Source organism: Thalia democratica, chromosome 6, assembly GCF_965202585.1.
Source record: "Thalia democratica chromosome 6, ktThaDemo2.hap1.1, whole genome shotgun sequence".
Taxonomy (NCBI): domain Eukaryota; kingdom Metazoa; phylum Chordata; class Thaliacea; order Salpida; family Salpidae; genus Thalia; species Thalia democratica.
Window position 1 is genome coordinate 7,843,933 of NC_139170.1, and position 25,283 is coordinate 7,869,215.

Sequence of the window (25,283 nt, forward strand, 5' to 3'; positions counted from 1 at the left end):
TTATACTTATATATATTTTTTTAAACAACATTCAAAATTTTAGTTGAGCTTAAGATTTTAAAACAAAAACAGCCTGACAATTTTTAAAAAGTTTAAGTCTTATAAACAGCTGAACTTCTTTATGTTTCAGAAAAGTACAAAATAAAGACCCTTTACATCTTTTTATTAAGAATTTTAGCTTTTCAAAGTAAATCTTATTTTTTAACTTTTTTGGTTTAGCAATCTCTACATTTAAGAACATCATCAAAAACTCTAAATAGATTGTATAAATAGAACAGCTGTAATGCTTGGAACCATAATTGGTGTTTAAGCTATAATAAAAAAAAAAGTTTATGTGTATTTTGTAACAAATTAGAGCTATTTAAGTTATATGTATTTTATAATCAAGTTTTTAGCATAACCATTACAAAAAAGGTACAATCTCTTGATTTACAAAACAGCAACTGCTTCAAGTAACAAAATATTTTCAACTTTAATATATCAATAGATAGAGCTCAAGGGCATAGGGGGGGGGTAAACACCTTTTTTTGAATTTTGATCTTATTTTATGCAGTTTTTACTAAGCTACAAGATGCTTTTTACAGATTAAAAAAATTCAAAATAATTTTTGAGATATAGCCGGTCAAAGTTGGAGGCAACAATAGGATCCTTATGGGAGGCGCAAACTAAAACTGTAAATAAAAACTGTTTTTTTTTTGTTTTTTTATATAGAATTTTTATTTTTAGTTTTCTTAAAATTCTTTTTGACAAAATTTTCTAGATATACCAAGGAACATTTCCTAAAGTTTGAGGTATTTATCTCAAATCAATGAGAAGATAGAATTTTAGTGAAATAGTCTATTTTTGCTGTTTTAGTTTGCTCCTCCCATAAGGATCCTATTGTTGCCTCCAACTTTGACCGGTTATATCTCAAAGGTATTTTGAATTTTTAAAATCTGTAAAAAGCATTTTGTAGCTTAGTAAAAACTATATAAAAATAGATCAAATTTCAGAAAAATATGTTTATCCTATGTCCTTAATGGTGTTTGATATTGTATTATATATATATCAAAATCAATCATGCCTAACTAATTGGTTATTAAACTAAATTGTTTTAACTAACTGCTTACTTATATAATTATTAAAGTTTATTTACTAAAGTTGTTAAATCTTTAGTTTATATTGTAAGAATAAAATCAGGGCAGGGCACAGTTTTCAACAATGTTTGAACATAATTTTCATAAAAAGTAAATAAAAAAGATGCTAATTAACATAAATTTGAATACAAAATATCTTTTAATAATATTTAAAGAAATTTATAATTTTTTTATGAAAGAATTAGTTTAGAAATACTCATTTGTCTTTTTTCTCTATTCAGGGTTTCCTAAACTTAAAAAAAACTATGTCCCTCTCTGATTCTTAAAAATCTACACTTGAATACACCTAAGACCTTCTTTACTATTCATCATCAACTATAAAATGTCTTGTATAAGTTGCAAATTATGGCCTCATGGCCAATTTTTTAATCATGAATTCCCCTTAGCCCTCTTGCAGTTTTATGACTCCCTAAATTTCTGAAATGGTCCACTTGGGGAACAGTGCTATAATTAATCAATAAAATTTCTTTCTATGTCTACAATTTTCCACAAGTTCTAGTTGTTTATTACATCTATTACTATTTGCTTGTAAAAATCTAAAAATTGCCAGGTCTGTATCTTTTTTCATTTTTCAATTTTTAGACTTAGCTTGTAGGTTGTGTTTTGTTGTCTTAACTAGTGTGCTAATATAGAGAGCTCAGTTGAGTTAATATATTGATTGGATTTTATGTTTTAAATTTTGCAGTTGATTCTTTATTTGTGGGCAGAAAATTTATTTTTGATTTGGTTGCCATACAATTTATTTTATATTTTGGTCTGGTTTTTTATGCTATTGCTTTGTAAGTTTTCTTTTATCCAGTTTCTTCCTTTTTGTGGACAGCCTCAGTTTTCAGATTTGTAAGGTTTCTTTTGGTGTTTCTTTTTTGTTCATTAGTTTTCTATTGTACTTTTTTGTTATAGTTTGAGTTTAAAAAGCTGTAATTTAAATTGATGCGTAATATACATTACAACTATACATACATAAAAAACTTAAGTTCAGCACAATCTAGGTTATAAAACACCATGAAAAAAAAAACTTTAAATATTTAGCTTTACTAAAATAGTTGCATATTTTGTGTTTTTGAGGTTATTTGGTGTTTTTGCGATAAAAGAAAATATTAAAAATATGAATTTACATCAAACTCCAGCTTTTTCATAGTATTTTATATACTTGTTGCAACTTTGAATTAAATTACCTATTTTTCTCAACTTTAGTAAAGTGATGTACCTGATACATATAGTTATTATTGGGACAGGTCTGAATTTTATTTTTAAATATCTTTCTTGGATTACTTTTATTAATGAACAAACTACAAGAGTAATCAAATCTGAAATAAAACATAATGAATTTAACTATTAACATAAACATACAATTATAGATGTGCCAATACTTATACAGTTTTAAAATTAGTATCACTAAGTATTGGATATCCTTTAGTATTAAGATCCTGCTACACCCTAATCTTATTTTAAAATCAGGATCCAGCTGGATACTGACTTTATTTTGAAATTAGAACTTTACAAGATCATATCTGGAACTAAGTTTTCTTCTATCATGTAGTGTAAGTTTCGAAGTTAGTCATAAATACTGCGGATCTGACAGGATCTGAAGAATTTTTCAAAAAATAATCTGAATTTGTTGCAGAAATTAGTATCTTGTCAAATCCGAATCCAAAACGGCATTGTTTGGCTGGATACAAATCCAGATAGTTAAATCTGGTAGATCACTACTTTTTTATATCTAAAATGAGAGGAAAATTGGCTTGTTAAAAAACTGTAGTAAAAATGACTAAAAGCCACCATAAGTTTATGAGATCTATGAAGTATTTTTTAGAAATTTAAGTTGATTTCTTTTCAAGCTTAAACTCAAAATAAAACAAAACTATTTTTTTTTTATCTATCTTGTTTAGTTTTCAACTGATCTTCAATTATTTCCAATAAGACAGATTTTCAATAAGTTTTTTTTATTTATCTGGAAATAATGTTATGATGTGGAAAAAATACTATTTATATAGCACTTTTTGATATAAAGTTTTATTTTTGTCAAAGTTTATTTGTTTAGATCTAAAAATGTGTAAAAAAATCTGTTTTTCAGTGTTTAAGGTCTGTTGCATAAAGTTTTAAGAGATTGAATAATTTAAATAAAATTAAAAAGTTCCTTTTCTAACTTTTTACAATACTGGTTATAGATCAAATTTTTGTATAATGCATTTTTCAATTAAAAAAATACCTATACTTGAAACTTAAATCTTGCTTTAAGAGCAATTACTAATTTTTGTGTAATGAATTTATTTAGCCTTGAAAAGAATAGTTTCTACAATATTAAATGTTAGTTGCAAAATAATAGACTTCTGTAAATTTTTTTTTTCTTTAAAATATATGACTTGAAAAAACAATTATTTTTTACAGCTATATAATTTAACTATACTATATTTAATGGACTCTGGAGACAGTTTCAATGAAGACTCAAGGTCTGCTGCTGGTGAAACTAATAGATTGAAGCAGACTTTCCGCAAAACTTCAGAGGGAGAATGGCAGAACTCTAATGGTTCTACAACCATGGACTCTAACACTATTGACTGTTAGTTGTTCTACTTGATTGTGGTATTTTTTGTTTGTGTATAGTTCATGTTAAACATTTGCTTGTGGCTATAGTAAAAGAATAGAAGCTATGAATATAATAATAGCTATTTTAAATAAAAAAAATGAGTTACATAAACCTTTAGTAAGTTGGAAACAAAAGGTTGAACTATGGTGATATTTATTATCGTAAATATTTTATTCATAAAGTTATGGACTTTAACTATATATACTTATTGCATATATCATAAGTTTATATAGGTAGTTTTAGAATCATTTACTGTTAAATATTTGTATAAATTGAATTTTGTTAAGGGATAACATTTCTTAGACACATTTTAGTGTTTTACAGGATTGCCACTTTACCTGGAAAAACCTGGAATTTGACAATTTAGGCACAAAAACCTGGAATTTAAGAAATTTTGAAAAAAAAAACTAGAAAACCTGGAATTTTGAACAAAAACCTGGAAAATCCTGGTATTTTAACATGTTCAGTAGTAAAATTTCAATTTGAAACAAAAAATCTATCATATAGATAAATATTTTTGTCATCATCAACAATTTTTTATTAAAAAAGCACATTTAAAATAGCTTAACAGTATTTTTTCAATGTTTTAAAACTATATAACACAGTTTCTTACCTTAAATTTAACTTTAAACTAAATACAGACCCAAAAATGTGTACTATTTAAAACCTGGAAGAAATTAAGAAACCTAGAAAAGTTTTCGAAAAAATGAGTGGCAACCCTGTGTTTTAATTAAATTGGTCCTGAGTTAAATATCAGTTATCTTATGTTTTTTATCAAAATCTGTTTTTAAATAGGTTAATTTAAATTTAAAACAATTATAAAACTTTATTAAAGTCTGTTTTACGTTAAATTTTATCACTTTTTTACTATCAAAAGTTACATAAAGTACTGACCAAACTATTTTGATATAAAATCTCGACCTGAAACTGCTTTCATCTTTTTGTATTTTTTTCTCATCACATTCACTAGTTAAAAACTCAAAGTAGCGTGTTTATATTTGCAGCATGTTAAAAAAGATTATAGTTTAAAAACACATTAAAGCATTTCTCAAAGATCCACTTAAAAAGTAAAATTTGTTCTTTAGTTTTCTGTAAACTGCAATTGAAGTAATAGATCAGTAAAGTTAAGTGATGTTATAAATTAAAATACTGAATTACAACACAGCTTAAGTTGTATAAATTTAAATTATGTAACTATTTTTATCAGTGTTTATCAACCAAACTAGTTTGAAGTCCATAATTATATGGTGTTTGTTCTAATATGTTTTTCATTTCTTATGTTTCTTTCGGTTTAAAAGGTCAACTTTTTGATGCCTGGGTTGAACATAGTAGACTACAAACTTGCAATAATGACAATGAAATTTGTAAAAGCTTTGAATATCTAAACTAATCTGTTAAACTTCTTTAAATAACTTTCTTACTGTACTCAAGCACGTATTTTATAAACATTTTAACTTTTTTGTTATTACAACTTGAGTTCATACTTTACTAACATTGTACAAGCTTGACCAATTAACTTACTTGCCTAATCTGGTCTTACATAAAGTATGGATGTTGTTGTTAAACGTCAACGTTTTCCATACTTAAGGTTGCAATTTAATAAACAATTGACATCAAATTGGTTTAAAGAATTACAGCAATTTAAAACATCTAAACACTTTTATCTCAATACTTGCACACATTATAATTTCAAATTAATCAAGCTAAGTATAGTTTTTGTAAGCAGTTCAATATTAACTTCTTTTTTTTGTGGTAACTGCTATTTATTTATTTTTTTGAAATGTATAAGCTCTGAGTTGTTCAAAAAAAAAATTAACTTTTAAAAATAAAGTTTCATTGCATATGATAATGAGAAAATCATTGTGTATGTATTTTTTTGAATTTAACTTTTAAGTTCATAACAAAGTCCAGACAATTTTTTTTCAATTAACTCACAAATTTCTAACCAATTTGTTCCAACAGTGACACTTGAAGACGAGCCGGAAGAAGAAGCTGAAATGTTGAAAGCTGAAAAGAACGAAGAAACTCAAAACAAGACAGGTGAAAAAGACGATGAAGGTTCTGATGAGGAAGAGGAAGATTTTGACGAGGAAGAAGAGGACGATGATGAGTTTTCTTCGGAGGATAACGTTGAAGACAATGAAATGGAATTGTTGAAACAGGTTAGGAGTTATAAGTCTTTTATTATAAACTAAAAAAAAAGGCTTAATCAAATTTATGCCTGGGTAACATACAAACCTGTACAATATTTCTTTATGAATTTAATTTATATTTTGTGTAAAAACATTATTTAAGATTAACTTGTTTTAATAAAAATTGTGTAATCCAAAATATAAATTTTCAACTGAAGTATGCTTCATAAAAACTAGTTTCACCAAGTTTAACTGATGAAATAGTTAGTTTAATACTGTTCAATCAGTTGTTTTGTCCATTTTATTTCATCACAGACAGCTATTTGATTCGATAGAAATGAGCAGTTGGTAGTTATTTAGTTTATTTACTTTTGGTTAATATTTTTAAGTACTACTTTTTTTTTAAACAACGTTACTTAGTACTTAAATCACTATCAGTTAAAGTTTCGCACAGAGTGGTTTTGTGGTATTTGTCAAGTGTAAAAAAAATAAGCTGAAAACTCTAAGGATATTGTATTTTATAAGCACTCTAGTGTGCTTATATGCTTTTGTTAAGTGGGTTAAATACCTTTTAAATGTTATTGACAGTAGAAAATGAAAAGTTATGTGCTATCTAAGTTTAAATGGGGGGAGGTCCTTCTTTTTTTTTGCAAGTTGATTTTGGATTGTTGAGTTTTATCATAGCTACCTGGTACTTTTAACTTCTTAACAAAGTTCAAAATAAATATTTTGAAAGTCAAACTTGGTAAGTTCAATTTATTTATAATGGAAAGCAAAAATAAAAGACTAAATCACTGAAGATCTATCTTGTTCTTTAATTTTTATCAATTTTTTTAAATTTTTACTGTCAGTATATCACTACTATTTAAATATTTTTACAGGAAGATATCTAAATTTTGAAAATCTACTATATTAACTTGTATCATAATTAATGTATTTATTTTATAATATTTTAAAGATTTAATTTTTAGAAATATTTTACTCTATTCAAGGATTTTTTTTTGAAAGTTGACATCTCACATAGAAAAAAGAATATTAATTTGTAAACATTCTTATATAACTGGGAATTTAAAAAAATAGTCCACTAAAGTTCCACAGTACAACATTTTAGTTTTAATTTCATACAAAACTGACCACAACATAAAAATTTATAGAAGTTTTTATACACCATCTAAACCACCGTTTGATGGCTCAAAAAAGGAATAACTTTAGTATACTTAAAATAATTATTTATTATCTTTTTTTTTTTTTAATAGGTGATAGATAATTTTTTAAAGATAACACAGGGTTGCCACTTTACCTGGAATCCTGGAAAAATCTGGAATTTGACAATTTAGGCAAAAAAACCTGGAAATTAAGAAATTTTGAAAAAAAAACCTGAAAAAACCTGGAACTTAGAACAAAAACCTGGAAAAACCTGAAATTTTTAAGAATTTCAACTTGTTCTGTAGTTAAATTGCGGTTTGACTCAAAAAATTTGTCATATAGATAAAAAAAATTGTCATCACCAAAAATTTTTTTATATAAAAATACATTTTAAGTAGCTTTACAGTACCTTTTCAATATGTTTATACTATTGAACACAGTTTCTCACCTTAAATTTAATTTTACACTAAGAATAGACCCAAAAATGTGTACCTTTAAAAACCTGGAAGAAATTTGAAAAACCTGGAAAAAATTTTGAAAAAAACGAGTGGCAACCCTGATAACACGAAGAATTTTTAAATATTCTATTGAAAACAGTTTTTTTTACATGAGCTGCAATGAATTTTAATGCGGCCCGTGGGTTGCTGTTTGTGGATCCAGCTGATCTAACTGATATTTGTTCTTCGTACTTTTAGTTACGGTTTTAAGGTTTTAGTGCGAATATAGTTGATTTAGTTTGAAGATTTACTTTAAATTGTTGATTTCATACAAAAACTTAATACTAGCTAAAATAGTTTAAACAACAAGAGACAAAACTACGAAAAAAATGATCTATTGTTTCTTTCTTGATTATAGTATAAAGAAACAAAAGAAGTAAATGTAAGTCATGAGGAGAGGACAATAGAGTTTGATGAGTTTTGTAAAATGTATTTTAGTGAGGTTTGTGTTATAATAAAATATACAACCAAGCTTTGTTCACTACTGTATTTACACTTGAAAAACAAGCATCTTTTTGAAATGGTGTTCATTTGATACTTGATTAAACTCTTATTAGTTTTTCGCTCATTTTAAACAAAGAAAATAAAAATCATTAAGTTGTAATAAAAACAAATGTAGTTAAAGCTTTGATGATTTTTGATACGTAGCAGAGTATTAAATTATTTAATTAATATTTAGTGAAAATGATTTACAACTCAACACTTTTAAATTTAAATTAAGCACCTTAATACTAACTAAAATAATCTAAACACACATATTTAAGTCTTTTTAAAAATAACATTTGTAATCAAGTTTACATTTAGGACATATAATAAAAATTATAACATTTTTTTTTATTGATTAATTTATTAAAATACATAGGACATGGAGATACCAATAGAGAACTTCATGCCAACCAGTATTGCAGAGGAGAGAAACAATAGTGAAAATTCTCAAGCTGAAACAACTCAAACTAATTCTTGTGCTCATTTGTCCAGATCTAATCCTGTAAGTTGTATTTAATAGAAATTAGCATTCCTAGCTAGAAAAATGAATATAGTTAAAAACAAAATTAGTATAGTCCTTGATAATACAGTTAGATAAAATAGTTTCTACCAGGGACGTAGCTAGCTTAAAAAGTTACGAATCTGCAAAATACAAAAACAACTGGGACGATCATTATGACGTAATAGGGGGTACAGGGAAATTTATACTACCCCTAGTACTAAAAAAGCTATAGAGGGTTAATAAGGCCGTAATTTGAAAATTACACCAAATAATCTTTAGTTGATAATAAAGATTAAAAAAATTCCTAACATTAATTTTATGAAAAATTTCGTTAAAGGGGGCCAAAGTTTTATTTATTTTTTTAACGGGGGCCCTATGAAAAAACGTTTAATAAACCCTAACCTAGGTCTTACAAATTTAATAAGTGAGATAACCAGAGTGAACAACTTAAGTAAAAATTGATTTATTTGTTCTTTTGTGCTTCTACAAAAAAGTTTCTCCATTCTAATGATTTATTTGACCATTATAAACTTTACATATAACTTAAATTGGAAGGGGTCCAAATTGCACGAGGGGACTGAATTGCACGAGAACAAAACTGCACAAGTGCACAAAATTACACGAAGCTAAACTTGTACGAGAGTAAAAAAATACAGAAAAAAAAACTAAAATATAATTTAATAAATATAAAAGAAATTACTGACCGAGAGTAAGGGTTAGGGGTAACACTGATAGTATTAATAAAAATATAAAAATAACTTATAAAACTTATAAAAAAAACTACCGACCGAGGGTAAGGGTTAGGGGTAACAGTGATAGTAAAAAAAATAATTAGTGGAAAAATGTCTCCGTGCAATTTTATCCCCTCGTGCAAAAGTGTCTTCGTGCAAAAGTATATTCGTACAACTTAGTGTACCCGTGCAACTTTGTCCCCTCGTGCAAATTTAACAGCTGCCCAATTTAAATATTGCACTATACAGGGTTGCCACACACTCAGGGAACTCAGGGAACTCAGGGAATCTCATGGAATTTTCAAGCTGTAGAAAATCTCAGGGAATCTCAGGGAAACTCAGGGAATTTTGGCATTTTTCTTTTAACTCAGGGAAACTCAGGGAAGTTTTGATTTTTTCTCTAAATTTCAGGGAAGTTTTTGAAAATCTCAGGGAAATTTTTTCTAGATCTAGAATGAGGTTTAGTTAATCCAGTTTCAATATTTTGTTCAAAAGTAGTAGTTTTTATTATTTAAGTGGTTATTTAGAATTTTTTTAGCCTTGCGGCTAGTTCTTCAATATTCTTAGTATTATTATTGTAGTTTTTTAAGTTTTAAATTTATAATTACTTAAGTAAAATCAAACAGTTCAGAGAAATGAAAGTTGTTGTTAACTATTCATTGAAAAGTTCTAATAAACTTTTTATTTTTAGTTACTTATGTAGTTTAAAAAACACTATGTTGTACTATTAGTTCTTATTTTTTAAATAATAAAGTTACTTGTTATTTGTTTACAACTACTTGTTTTCAGTAAAAAAAATTAAAATGAATACAGATTAGTGTTGTACTACTTTTGTTAAAAAAAGTTGTGCAAAAATTTAGTTTTTAATTTCTAATTGGTTTAAACCTTTTAAGATTGAGTTTTTGAAAACAGTTTTTTTCATAAATTTAATGCAGAAGCATACACATACAACCTTCCTTTTATTATTAAAGAAGAAAAATGAGAGTGAGGTATTAATAATTTGTGTTAGAAGAGAAAATGATTTTTTTAAGATTTGAAAAATACTCAGGGAAACTCAGGGAAATTTAAGGTTACTCAGGGAAATTTTTGGTCACTCAGGGAAGATTTTTTGGCTCAAAGAGTGGCAACCCTGAATATAATAAAACAGCATAAAAACAAATGCTTTTTGGATTTTTCTAACATTAGTTCCTCTTAATTTTTTAAACTACTTCCTCACATATTTTGAATAAAAGACAGACTAGCAAGTTTATTAAAACTTAATGATTTATATGCACTGTTCTCACTGCTCTAAAAATCCCTTTAAAATTGCAATATTCTGAAAAATCCCTAGAAAAAACTGAAAAGTATGTGAAAATCACTATAAATTACGTTTTTTTTGCATGGTGGTTGAAATTTGAAAGCTAAAACAGCAGCATCCATAGGTGAAAAACAAATTGAATTTTTGTATAATTATTTTTCCTAAATCAAAATCTTTGCCACCTCAATAACGTGATTCTTTTGCGCCACCTAGCGGATAAAAATTTCCGTTGTTATATTAAATACAAGTTATCTTAAGTTTGTTTATTTATGTAAAATTTATGTATTTATCAAAAGCCCTCGAACTTACGTAAATTTCTTATTAAGACTGTGCTTAAAAGCGGTTAATGACATATTTTACTTTATGTACTTTAAAAATAGTTCGTAACGTTTAAAATTCTTTTTTAATTGAAAATTTCCTTTTTAATTTTCTATGTTTTATGGATTTCATTGTAGTTTTTTATAATTTTAGTGGAAACTTATGTATCCTAACTTAAGTTGTATGATAAAATTATACTTTCTGGAAAGCCTTTGCTTTTACTGTACAAATATTACAAAATTTTACTTAATGTCCCAACAATTAACTTTACAAACCTGTTCATATCTAAAACGTGTTCAAACAATGACACTTTATACAGTTCCTCTTAATTATAATGTTTTTATTTAGTATTTAAAATGTTATTACTAAATTAATTGGTATCAGAACAATAAACTTGACAATCATTCTCACTTGAAATATTCGAAAATATATACCTTAATAACTTTACCTTAAAAATAATCTCGTAAAAACTCGGTTTTACGCTTCAAAATCTTACTTATTTTTCCGATTAAAATAGCACAAAGATTAAATTTTAATTTAAGACTATATTTAGTATATTTTGAGTCAAAATACAATTAATATTAATCCAATTAATTTTATAAGTTCAAACATTCGAACTGATAATTTATTTAATTTTCGAACTGAGCATTCTTATACTTCTTGATTGAAATATGGTATTGTTTATATATGAACTCAAAACTATATCAACTGATAATGTATTTGTTTAATATGAAACCAATCATAATATATATTGTTTTTAAACATTCAACAATTAATACATTCACAAAAGAAACTGAAACTATTACATTCCATAATTGTAGTTACAGAATGTTTACAATTAACTGCAAAATTAATTTACTAATTTAATTCGAATAGTTATATATACATTCACCATTTGAAAAACTGATAACAACGAACTGCTTCCAGTAATTTACTGAGTTAACATTTATACTTTTGAATATGAACAGTAATTATTTTTCTTTCTTTAATAAACTAAAATTTTCAATAATTAAAAAATTTACAAACAAAGCAACAACTGCCTATTGAACTTGATTTACACAGAAAACAACTGTACTTTAAAATACACCTACTATTTATAAAATTATTCATCATAAAAACATGTAACAAGTTATAACTCTATGAGCATTCATCACATTTTTATGAAACAATTTAAATTTTTTTAAATAAATCAAAAACTCACTATAGAGCAAAAACGATCTATTTGTACGGAAAACATTTGATCTTAAAACAGTATCTATTAAATCTATAATATTTGTTAACTATATTTTATAAATACTATTAGTATTACAGTTTATTAATCAACTGTTAAATAAATAAATATAAAAAGCCGAACAGAGCAACAACGACCAACTAAACACGACTTACACTGATTGCGTTTGATAGTAAAAGTAATACTTCTATAATTATAAATCTTTTAATTGAAGTTTTCTAGTATCGTTTACGATGTATTAGAGTTAAATTACATTTATGAGCCATTTCAACAGAGCAATAACGACTTGTTGGCTGCCCTGACACCCTACTTTAAAATACACTTAATATAATTTATAAAATTATCCACCTTAAAAATTTGTAACAAGTTATAACTCTTTAACACATTTTTATAAACAAGTTATAATTTTTTCACTAAATCAACTATTCTTCAAAGAGCAAAAACGTCCTATTAGCACGGAAAACATTTGACCTTGAAACTGTATCTACTAATTATGTACAGTTTATGTATATATATATATATATTATATATTTGAATATTAAAAACTAAACAGAGCAACAACGACTTGTTGAACGCAATTTACACTGACAGCGTTTGATAGTAAAAGTACTACTTCTATACCTACTAATTTTTTAATTGAAGTTTTCTACTATATCGTACATGTTGTATTAGTACTAAATTGTATTTATGTTCAACAGAGCAACAACGACTTGTTGAACGCCATCTACACGGAGAGCAACGACGATGAAGACAAGGACAAGGACTTTAAGCCGCAGATAGCTCCCAAGAGCAGGAAGGGAAGGCAGGAAGTGAGGATCGGCGACAGTTACCAGGTTATTTAAGAATTAAGTTTATTAATAACAAATAGAATATGAAGTATATATGAATAATATATAATAATATCAATATCAATAATACCAGGTTATTTATATATATATATTTATTTATTTATCTACCTTGATATATATATATAATTTATTGAAATGGCGATTTTAAAAATTCTGGAACATATGTTTCATAAAGACAAATAAGATTGTCTCTAATCTTCAGCCAGTTCGAATTCTTTGTCTTTATGAAACATATGTTCCAGAATTTTTAAAATCGCCATTTCAATAAATTATTTAAAAGCCTTTCAAGTGGGCTCAGTAGAAAGTGTTTAAGTTTAAACATTAACCTTATTTTATATATATATATATAAAACAAGGTTAATGTTCAGACTTAAACACCTTCTACTGGTAGATCTTTCTTCTACCTTTCTTCTTAGATGGTAGATCGATTTTTGTACTGAATATTTGTAATGTACAATATTACGTCATACTGTTTTTTGTTTTTTTGCATAACTTTTGTATCTTTGTTTAGTACAGTGCTTTTTATTTCAATTTTTATCTGGCTGATGATTAAAGCTTTATGAAACATATGTACCAGAATTTTTAAAATCGCCATTTCAATAAATTATATATATATATATATATATATATAGGTATATTTAAGTTATTTTAAGTATATATTTAAGTTGTTTGTCATGAGGTGTTTGAAAACGGTGTTGGTTCTTCGACTCGATATTTTGGTAAGAGTAAAAACTAGGTGATAGAAAAAAACAACATGCTAAACAGGATGCTAGAATCGGTATCAGTCACCAAGTTGAACAAAAATAAAGTAAAGTCAATTGTTTTTTTGTTTATTTGTTGTAAGGTTTCAGATAACAGTGTTGGTTGCTGCAATTGGTTTTGTGGAAAGAACAAAAAAGTAGGTCGTGGAAAAAAACGACGTTCAAAGCGCAAAAGTAAGGGCTTTAGTTCGAAAAAACTCCCTAAGTTGAAGATGAAGTTGGTTAAAAAGCAGAGAAAAATTAAAATTAACTATCAGGTTTAACGCTAATGGAGTTTTGTAGATTTTAGTTTACCTTTGACAGAAAAAAGAGTTTTAAAAAGAAAAAAAGAGCAAAAATTATTGATAATTAAGATCTAAACAGGTACACACTTTAGCATGTATTTCAGTTTAATATGAATATTTCTTATTAATTTGTTACAGAATTGTAGTTTAAATCAGAGAAATTTTTTGTGTTTGTTTTTGCTTCTAAATGTATATTACAGTTAAACTTGTCCTTTTTTATAAGAAACCATCGATCAGGCCTTCAAAATTGCCTTTTGAAAAGGTAGAAATATCAGGAGTAACAGGAATGGCACCTTACAAACAAGCTTGCAAAAAACCGGTGCTTCTCACTATGCTGCAAGAGTTTGAAGATGGAAAGATTCAGTCTAAAAATCTTCAAGTAGTTCCATTTATCCATTACTGTATTTAATTGTTCATTAAACTTTTCAAACCTTTTAAGTAGCTTCCAGTTGTTATACAGATTTTGTGCAAAAACCTTCTTTGAAAGTTAGTTTATAACTTTTTGTTTCTTTTCTAATTAAAAATTTAAACCTGATATTTTTTAAGTAATTTCCATTCGTTGCTTCGACTATTTGACGTAATTTGTGCTAGCTTATAATTTTCACCGTGTCCTCGTTATTTGTTTAAGGAGTTACCCTTTGTTATGCTAGTTTGTGCTAAAAAACTCATTATTTGTCAGTTTTTAACCTTTTTCGTTGTTTCTTTTTTATAAAAGGCAAGTGAAATTCTTCCCAGCAGGCCTTTTCTGAATGTTAAGAAAGTAGCAAAGAAAACGTTGCAACCAAGTTTTACTATGGGTTATCAGGTTTATAAAATATGTTTTGAGAATTTTTAGACCTTGTATCTTTTATTATCCATTAAGTTTGTGCATCTTCATAAAAATAGTTGTATTAAATTTAAACAATCAACATTTTGAAAAAAAAAATACGAGTTCATGGTTTTAAATCTTAAATTAAACTGCAGAATCATACTTGAATAATTCAATTGTGTTATTTGAAATGTTGTTTTTTCTCTGTTTTTATCCAAGTCGCCAGGCACGAGTGATTTCAGCTCAGAATCCTCGGAGGAAATAATTCTGCCGCCGTCAAGAGTGAAGTCCGACAGAATAAACAAGCTACTGATAAAGCAACAGCGGGAAAACAATTATGGAAAGATCATGATCGGAGAAAAATATCAAGTATACTTTGTTGTTGCACGGTCCAAAGTTTTTTTGTTTAGGTATTTGAGTTTATATTAGTTAAACATTTGTTTATTTTTTTTTGTTTTAGAAAAAAAAGTCTATAGAATTTCCTATCGTTTTTTTTTAAGAAAAAAAAAAGCTTTAGTACTTTTAGTATTACTTTAAAGAAAAACCAAGTGTGAAGTTTTTTTTTTTGGTTCACAAAAGTATATTATAGACTTTTTTATATAATTTAAACTTATTACTGTTTGTTTTTAACTTAATTTTTGTGTAGTTGAACTTTTAAAAAATTACTAGACAATAAACAATTTTACACTTGAAAGTTTTTAGAAATACACAGTGCTCCTTGTACAAACAAATTGATAAGCACTACTTAACACAATGCTTAAAATATTTACACTAACAAGATTATTGATTAAATCAAAATGTAATCATGAATCACACAATCATGATTAGGTATAATCAATTATAGATAACTGTGCAGGCATAATCAACTTTGTAAAAAATATTAGTAGTAACACATAACTTAACAAAGGACTACTTTTAAATAATTCAAGCAATAATAAATATAGTACACATAAGTTGTTGAGTTTCATTTGCAGACATAATAAACTTTGTAACAAAGTTTCTTAGTAACAAAATAACTTGAAAAATGACTATGAATTAAGTATACTTTTAAGAAATATTGTATAAAAGTTATCAAAGTTGTAATTACTTTTAGTTTAAGGGTCAGCAGTTTTATATTAAATTTAGTTTTTGATTTGTCAAGTTTAAGCACAGTTGTTGTTAGTTAGTTTAGTTAAATAGAATATTAAACAGTATTTTTTATCTGAAACTAAATGTTTTTTTGTGTTTTTGTTGGTTGCTTGTTTTTTTACATTCAGTTTTAAATGTATAGCATTACTAATTTAACTTGTAAATGTGTAAATTTGATAATACATTTGGTAATTATTTTTGGAGTTTAAAACTTTTGTAACTTTATGCGCAAAAGTTTTTATTTTTACTAGTATTTCAAAAAGTAGTAAACTTGGTGCATTTCAACGTACTTTAAATATTTATTAATCACAACTTGCTTTAGAAAACAAAAACATGCAGTTTACTTAAACAGGTATGTACATTGATAAATTACATTTCATTGAACATGAGCTTTATTACATAATTCGTTGTTTAATAGATAAATATAAAATGACCATTCATGTTATGATTACACGGTACAAATCGGAGGTTATTAGAAGGTTTATTAGGATTGGTGAAGATTACCAAGTAAATTTGCCAACTGTGATGAATACTAAGTTTTATGATTGTATTTTGTTTTTGTAGCTACTGTGTTGTTAATGTTGCATTGAAAATGTCAAATATTAAGTTTTCTTTCGGTTACGAAATTGTTTTTATAAACTTTTATATTTTACTTTCCACTGTTTGTTTTTTTATACACTTTTTATGAAGTTAAATTGTCAACAAGTTTACTTCACTGCTTTGTTAAACCATTGGTTTACCATGAATAACTTTTCAAAGATTCTTGTATACATTAAAAGTATCATACTTAAAAGATGATAAATAATATTTTTACCTTTACTATAAGTAACTTAATTTTGTATATTTTCACGTTCAAACACATTTCCTGTTGCTAATTTAACTTAAACAAAGTATTTCAACTATTTGTAAAACAGAGGTAAAAAATTTTAAACAAGAACAATCTAGTGGATCTTTTTTTTTTACATTCAGTTTGGCTGCCATAACTTAACTAGTTTGTTGGTAAAAGTATTGAATTTTTTTTGGCAAAATGTTGAAGAAAATTTATGAGAATGAGGAGAAATATTTTAACTTTCAATGAATAAATACATACTTATATATTTTATAAGTAAACTAGTTTATTATACAACTAGTACATTTTGATATCATTATTCTAAGTGCATTACAACACAATTTTAAATAAGTTTAAGAATTATACTTAGATTTCAAAAACAAAACAAGTAGTTACACATCGATAAGTTACACTTTACATAGTTTAAAAGAACCATTTTTTTCGTGAACAATTTTTTTTTTCTGATTTGATTTATATATTTTTTTCATTTATTGTCGTTTTTATCCAATCTTACTAACAATAAAACCATTTTCCCCCAAAGTTTCAAAACCTGCAAAAAGGAAAGTATCCATCGGAGGAAAAAACCAAACTAAAAATTTCTTAAAAGCATTCTTAAAAGCATGTACAAATAATTAATCATTTTCTGGTCTAATTAAAAAATACTTTATTAATTAGTGTTTATATTAACGCCTTCAGCAAATGGAATCATTTATTTATCCAGCTTTTAAAAATATCTCATCTTTTTCCTAAAGTGGTTTAATCGGCAGAAGGCCTTAATGAAAACTTATAAACAGCTTTTTCTTCCACGTTACACAGGTAGGTGATAACCTCATTAATAATGTTTCAACAACATTTTACAAGTTAATAAGTAAAAAACTAATAATTTTCACACAGGTTGGAGATCTGCCCGCATACCGTAAAGATGATGACTTCAAATATGCATTTTCTGATTATTTAAAAGAAAATAGAAATTACGAGACCCCATGCTACGTACCAAACATTAAAAAAGATAAAAATGAAGCCATGTGCGACGGTTTGTTTCATTTAATATTTCAACAAAAATTAATTATGTTTTTTTTTTGAAAAAAAACGTAACTTATTTAATATTATCTATCATTTCATTAAAGCTGAATTAGTCAAAAAAATAAATTGATTTATAAGATAATGGAAATTTTTCTGTAACAGTATTTGTTTGTTAAACTTCAAAATATATAAGTAATAAGAAGGTTTTTTTAGTTGATTAATTCCATTGCACCGAAGCAATATTCTTTTACCTTTCCACAAAGTACAGTTGTTTAATAATATCAAAAAAATAATTTTCAGCACATTTCTGAACGGACGTACTTCTTTCACTCACTTTCAAAAAATGCATCAATAAACTCTATATTGACACAAAATATAAATATTTATTAATTTTAAAAAATGGATTGAAAAGTAACACCGGTTTTTGTTTTATATTTGTCCATTATTGAAAATAGTTACAATAACCAGTACAAAAATGTTCACAAACACTGCTTAACACAAACATCGGTGGACCTCTTAATTGAAATAAAGCTAATGTAATTTATAAAAAAGTTGCAAATATTTTTTTTTAAGTCTTTCAACATTAGTTTAAACCTTACATTAATTTAATTTGTCAGAAAAACATTGCAAATAATATTTTTATTTAAGTTTCAGTAAAAATATATTTTTTTCCTCACAGTGGTGGACTTCCTTATTGGAGTGGAGAGTGGAACTTTGCTGAGGAAATCGAGGAAGAGGAAGCGTGACAAGAAGAAGGACAACAAGATGCCCGACGTCGAAGTTGCTCTCACATGTCTGTTCAATAGTGGATTCAATGAGGATAAGGTAATTAATTGATGTAATTTTTTATTATCAATGAATAAGTTGCGCTTACTTGCCTGTTCAATAGCGGGTTTAATGAGGATAAGGTAATTAATTGACATAATTTTTTATATGTAGTTAAATTACCGACGTCGAAGTTGCTCTCACTTGTCTGTTCAATAGCGGGTTTAATGAGGATAAGGTTATTGGTTGACTTAATTTTTTTTATGTAGTTAAATTACCGATGTCGAAGTTGCGCTGACTTGCCTGTTCAATAGTGGGTTTAATGAGGATAAGGTTATTGGTTGACTTAATTTTTTATATGTAGTTAAATTACCGATGTCGAAGTTGCGCTGACTTGCCTGTTCAATAGTGGGTTTAATGAGGATAAGGTAATTAATTGACATTTTTTATATGTAGTTAAATTACCGATGTTGAAGTTGCGCTCACATGTTTGTTCAATAGTGAATTCAATGAGGATAAGGTTATTGATTGATATTTTTATATGTAGTTAAATTACCGACGTCGAAGTTGCTCTGACTTGCTTGTATAGCAGTGGGTTTAATGAGGATAAGGTTATTGATTGATATTTTTTATTATTAATGAATAAGTTGCGCTTACTTGTCTGTTTGACAGTGGATATAATGAGGACAAGTTAATTAATTGATTTAATTTTTTACGTGTAGTTAAATTATTGATGACGAAACTGCACTGACTTGCCTGTTTGACAGTGGGTTTAATGAGGATAAGGTGTTGTTGTGTTTTTATTTGCATATTCTCAAAATATATACTTTTGCTCTTTTTTGGGATGAATATTTTTAATCTGAGAAAGTGGTTGCGTGCAATAGCAGAACACTTAAATAAAAAAATCTGCAATTGATGCACTTCTTTTTATAGATTTTAAAGTTTCGTAAAAATTTCATTACTTTGCAGAAGGTTTTTATTTACAAATTTTGCACTACACAGAACAATCTGTGAACAATTGAATTGATTTAAAACAAAATAATTTAAGTTTAATTTTTATATAAACAAAATAAAATGTCTATTGTGACAAGACATGGACTGTAACTTGAGTAGCAACAAAATAAATCACACAGTACTGTATATGTATATTGGCCAGTCTTGGGTCAAACTAACATCAGTGTGCTAACCCTTTGTTTGATGTAGTGTTCAAAATATTCGCATTAGCAAGTTTTTAAAGTTTAAATAGTAGTTTTAAACAAAAACATCTGTATACAGCTAAATTATTTTCAGTGATATTTATAAGTGGACTTGTCTAAAATGCTATAAAATATTTACTTGTTTTTATCTCCGTGGCACAATAAAAAGTTACATGATTGCCCTTCAATTTGTATAACAACGATATAATTTATGCTGAAATATAAATGCAGCATCATTATTATCCTCTCACATAACAGGCGTTCGAACAGTACAAGATGAAGGTTGAAGCGCACAAGAACAGCAAGAAGGGAGTGTGGAGTGAGAGACAGGCGGAAATGTTCGAGGAGGCTTACCTGAACAACGACAAGAGAAAAGACTTCTACGCCATCAGTCAGAGGGTAAATTTGAATTATAACATCTATTTTTTAGTTTTTAACAGTTAATAACTTTGTACCTATGTACAATTAGATATTAAAATTAAACTGCCTTCATAATGATACCTAATAAGAACTAAGTAGGCATAACTTACAAAAGCTAAATAAGAAATTAGCTGAAACGTAATTTTCCTTACTTGTGTATATGGGAAAATAAAAGAAAATATTGACAGATGCTTTAAGCCTTCTGCAAAAAAACATCAATTAAAAAATCCAGAATATTTACAGTCATATAGCTTTATGGCAATACACACTCTTACTTTTAGACTATACAAACAAAACTTTAAAGTTATAAGAAAAAAAAAAGTAATTTTTTTCAAACTGGTAAAAAAGGTTCATTTATTTAATGAAAAATATAACATTTTTTATATAATCATTCTCACGCAGGTAGAGGGCAAGAACAGGGCTGATTGCGTTGAATTCTACTACCAGTGGAAGAAATCGATGCGTTATGACGTGTTCCTGCAAAGAAACATCAAGAAGCTGTACCCCAAGTCCAACGATACGCAGAAAGACAACATGCTGCTCGTTGTTAAGTTGGTTGTTTGTTTAATTTAAATGTATACGTATGTTGTTGCATATTATAAAGTTAAGTAATACATATTTTTATATTTGTCCGAAGTTAAACGATAACATGTTGTTGTAATAGAATAATTAAAATAAATTAACAGAATAGTTTGGTTTATTTAAACAAAAATTAAAATAAAAAACAATAAGTAAAATATTTAAGTATGTAACAATAACTACAATTAGGATACTTAAGCAGAAGGCTTCTTATTATACTAATTTAACTCCCTACTTGATACCTAAATAAAGTTTTATTATGTAATAAATCAAATAAAATCCCCCATTTAGCGACTACGCGGACAAGCTGATGCAGGGTATCGACGAGGCCATCCACCACAAGTACAAGGAACAACTGCAAGGTGACAATTCAGACATCGAAGTGAAGACGCACCACCAGGCGTTGCAGGAGTTCCTCAAACAGTGCCAGGAACAATCAAGTGTTAATAATCAAGGTTTTTGTTTGGTATAACTAGTGAATATTAACTACAAAATATTGTTCCGCAAGATTGAGAATTGATTTGTGATGTGTTAACATCAACAACAAAGGTATGCTTATGTCATGAAAAAAGTTCACCCAAATTCATTTGGTTTTTCCGGAAGTTATTAATCAATTTTTTTTTGGTTTGTTAGGTATTTAATCACCTAAATTAAAAAGTTTGTTTTTTTTAGTATATTTAAACTATTTAAATGACATCAAATGTTTGATTTCATATTTTAAAAATACACAAAAATCCTGAAAACAGTTAAGGAAATAAACAAAATTTGTAAGTTTTCTTAAATGTAATCTTGGTTTTCTTGTTAAACAGCAATTTATGATCCGCAACAGCAGTAGCAGCAGTTCATCAGATTAACAGATTTTTGTGAAATGTAGGGTTTATGTATCTCAAATTCGAAGTTTTAGTTGTTTGATACAGTTATGCTTATCAGTTGTCTAGTTTTTCTTTTGTGTTCAATTGTATGTTATGACTTTTAGTTTTAGTTGAGCTATTTAATATTAGTGTTGTTTTTGTTTTATCTTCGTCTTTGTTGCTCAATAAATTTTATGTATTATTCTTTACTTATACAATTTGATGATTATTTATTATTTGGAGCGCAGATAACAGTATAATATTGTTATATTTACATTGTCTAAAAAAAAGATTTAGATATATTACGTTACTAATCACAAAAAAGAAGAAGAAAATAATCACCTTGTTACGAAATAATGCAAAATGGCAAAAAAAATACCGGATGGTTTTATTTAGTAAGAAAGGTAAAAATTAAGTGAAAACATTTTGGTTTATAAAAATGACTTGGTTTATTAATTAAAAATTTATGTAATTATTTGAAACATAAGTCCGTCTGTTCAGTAAATTAATGCAAAGATGAACATTAATTATCTATGATTTTGATTTGGAAATTGTTTTGCTGAATATTTATGTTTTTAATAGAGTAAATGTTTGTGTATTTTTAATAATTACTCCGTAGAAATGCGACTTGTTTTGCCAGCAAAATATTTGAATAAATAAGTTAAATCTGTTGCCACCGAAACCGGTCGCGAATAAAACATACAATTTGCATAAATCTATTTGAATAAATAAGTTAAAAAATCTTAGATTGACTATTGTTTAAAAACGTAGATTTTGTTTGATATTATTTTGTTCTAATGATAATTTTTTCTTTTTGCATTCAGTATGAATAAAACTAATTCTAAGAGGTTACTAAAGCAAGAAAAAATAAAGTTGTCTATAACGTGCACATTTGAAAAGATTTGAAAGATGAATCTTTTTTAACCATTATCACATTATAAAATTAATACCATGTTCTATTAAAATTCACTATCATATCAATACTGCGTGATTATAAAAAATAGCAAGATTTGGTAAATTAAATTATTGTTGATTATTGACAAGTTGTTAATCGCTTAAATTAAGGATCGCTAAACATAGTTTGCCGGTTAAGATTAAAAAAGTGTATTTAGCAAAATATTTATTGTAAAATTGAAAAAAAAACAACACCAAATTTATAATATATAATTAAAAATAGATTATATTTTACAAGCCTTTAAATAAAATAAATTTTTAATATATAATAATGATAATTCTAATTTTCTAATTACTGTTTATTACAATATAATTTTTTTTTTTTTAACTTTTTTTCAGAAATGCTCCGGCCTTCAGGTAGCTTGAACGGAAGCACAATTTCAAACGGTTATTTTGTTCTTTAATTATATAAAATGTTAATTAAAATTAAAAAACTTTTCTACCACTATTGTGAAGTTTGAACCAATAGTTATTAACCACAAAAATAACTTTGAAGTTTTTTTTTGAATAAACAAATCTTCTAATCTAAAACTATCAAGTTTGTTACAAAATATAAAGAATATTGTTATAAAGAATATTTTCATGTTAAAATTTAGATTTCTTAAAACAGTCTTTATGAACAAATAACATTTTTATTAGGACTACAATCTTTGTAGTCCTAATAAAAAAGTTATTTGTTCATAAAGACTGTTTTAAGAAATCTAAATTTTAACATGAAAATATTCTTTATCTCATAATAATCACTATACAACTGTGAGATTAAATTAGAGTAATTTTAAATATACAAGTTAGTTCACTATAAAAATAATGGTAAATTTTTTTTTTTATTGTATATTACTAATATAAATATACAATACTTTCTTACAGGCAGTGCGAATAGCATGAGGGAGAATATAAATCCCGAAACCAAAAAAGAAGTAAGTCAGAAAAATACATAAATTATTTTTAATTAAGTATTGTAAAGTTTTCATACATTTTAACTTTTAGTTTTTAAATGAATAAGTCTAACTTGTTTAGTATAAGTTTGTTTATACTAAAATAATAATTAAAAAGTTTGTAATAAACTGTATTTTATTTTTAAATACTTTTCATACAAATCCATAATTTTGACTAATATAAATAATTTTGTTATAGGACAATATCATAAATATCTAGAAGGTTTTTAAATACAACTCTATTGGTTATAACATTTAACTAGTTTTTACGGCTTATTTTAGCTTGAAATTTTATTAAAAGTATGGCTATTTAATTCTATAAGTCATAACAAATGAGTATATACATTAATTTCAAACTAAATCAGAGTGTTTATAATTTCTTAAATTTTATAACATAACATTAATAAAGTTGTTTATAACTGAACCTAAAATTAGGATGATATATTATCACAAATGAAAGTATTTAAAAAATCAAATTTTCAATTGTAAATTTCGTTTTATTGAAGTTTATTTCATAAAATACTGAATTTTTTAAAAGTTTAGAAATACCTTAAAGTTGGAACTGAATAAACTGTATTAAGGTCTGTGCATAAATAACAAATAAGATTATACAAAATTAAAACCAATAATTAAAAAATAAGAAGTAGACTCATTAAAATTTAACTGTTTTGTTTAAAATATTCTTTTTTTTAAACTTACAAATACCTAATTAAAAGTAACATCTTTGTAATTTATTTAACAAAAGAAAAAAAAAACAATAAATACATTTTAAATAAATAAATCACTAGTAAAATTTTTTAATATTTAAATTTATTGATACAGTTTATGAATGTTGAATTGTAAAGCAGAATTTTGTACAGGATCACAAGATAACAATATAAAAATACTTTTGAGTTTTCACTTAAACTGTATTTTGTTTTTAAATCATTCCTTTGTTTAATAGCTTTTCGTGTTTTGTTAATTGAAAAACTTTTTTTTGCAAATTTTTCTTTTTTTTTCTTTTGTTTCGTAAACCTTGATAAAAAGTAATTTTTTTACCAAGAAATTTTCTTTTAAAAACAAAAAAATATTTGTAGTTTTAAACCTAAAATGGAATGACTTAAATTTTTGTTTATTCTTTTGAAGTCAGTGTACTAATTATATGTTCTTTTGTTCTTTCATGTTTTTCAACTAGAATTCAATTTTTATTTTGATACCATAAAATTTTTTTTATAAAAAAGTTTAAGTACAAATTTATTAAACTAGTTTGTATCAAAATGTATTGGTGTAATGTCTATTTACATGCACAAGGTATTTAGTAAAATATTGCTTTATTAACTAAACCTTTTACAGCAAATATTTAATAATTAAAAAAAAGTTAAGTATAAATAAGAGCTGAATAAAAATTTATCTTTGAAAATTTTTTTTTCTTTGATTTTTTTTCTAATTTTGATTGAATTCAGAGTAATGTTAAGTTAAATAGACACAAAATGGTGTTTTTGTTTGCAATAAAATTTATTAAAATAAAGTTTAGGCTCAAGTTGATACCGTTTTATGTGAAACTTTTGATAGTTAGTCAAGTATTAGTTAGAATTGTATAGGAATTGCCAAGTTTTGATTTTAATCTTGATATTTATTTTCGCAAAAAAAAAAAGAAAAATATAAATAAACTAACTGTTTTCTTTTTATCTGTATAAGATAATAAATTTGTTACTGCAAATTAGTTTATGAAATGAAATAGAAAACACTAGTTGTAACACAAAATTAAACTTGTGTACTAAGTTCTTAAGCCAATTCTTACTATTTTGTAAATATAAAAGTTAGATGTTGTGAGAACACAGCTATAAGTCAGAAATACGA

The 25,283-nt window shown here is 26.0% G+C and overlaps 1 protein-coding gene across 1 annotated transcript; it reads left to right on the top strand.

The window, feature by feature from the left end:
- The first annotated feature begins 3,528 nt into the window (after nt 1-3,528).
- On the top strand, nt 3,529-24,456 carry LOC145838468 (uncharacterized). The gene is made up of 12 exons (XM_082946067.1): nt 3,529-3,696; nt 5,686-5,885; nt 8,361-8,486; nt 12,762-12,896; nt 17,616-17,754; nt 18,424-18,569; nt 19,964-20,104; nt 20,528-20,676; nt 20,996-21,159; nt 22,849-22,896; nt 23,377-23,426; nt 24,267-24,456. The coding sequence occupies exons 1-12, from the start codon at nt 3,552-3,554 to the stop codon at nt 24,285-24,287; spliced, it is 1,464 nt and encodes a 487-aa protein (XP_082802193.1). The 5' UTR covers nt 3,529-3,551; the 3' UTR covers nt 24,288-24,456.
- The last annotated feature ends 827 nt before the right edge of the window (nt 24,457-25,283 follow it).

Bases quoted from the DNA above. Each gene is read 5' to 3' on its own strand.
- LOC145838468 (XM_082946067.1), top strand. From the start codon at position 3,552: ATGGACTCTGGAGACAGTTTCAATGAAGACTCAAGGTCTGCTGCTGGT. The intron at 3,697-5,685 runs GTTAGTTGTTCT...TTGTTCCAACAG, and splicing joins GGACTCTAACACTATTGACT to TGACACTTGAAGACGAGCCG. The intron at 8,487-12,761 runs GTAAGTTGTATT...TATGTTCAACAG, and splicing joins ATTTGTCCAGATCTAATCCT to AGCAACAACGACTTGTTGAA.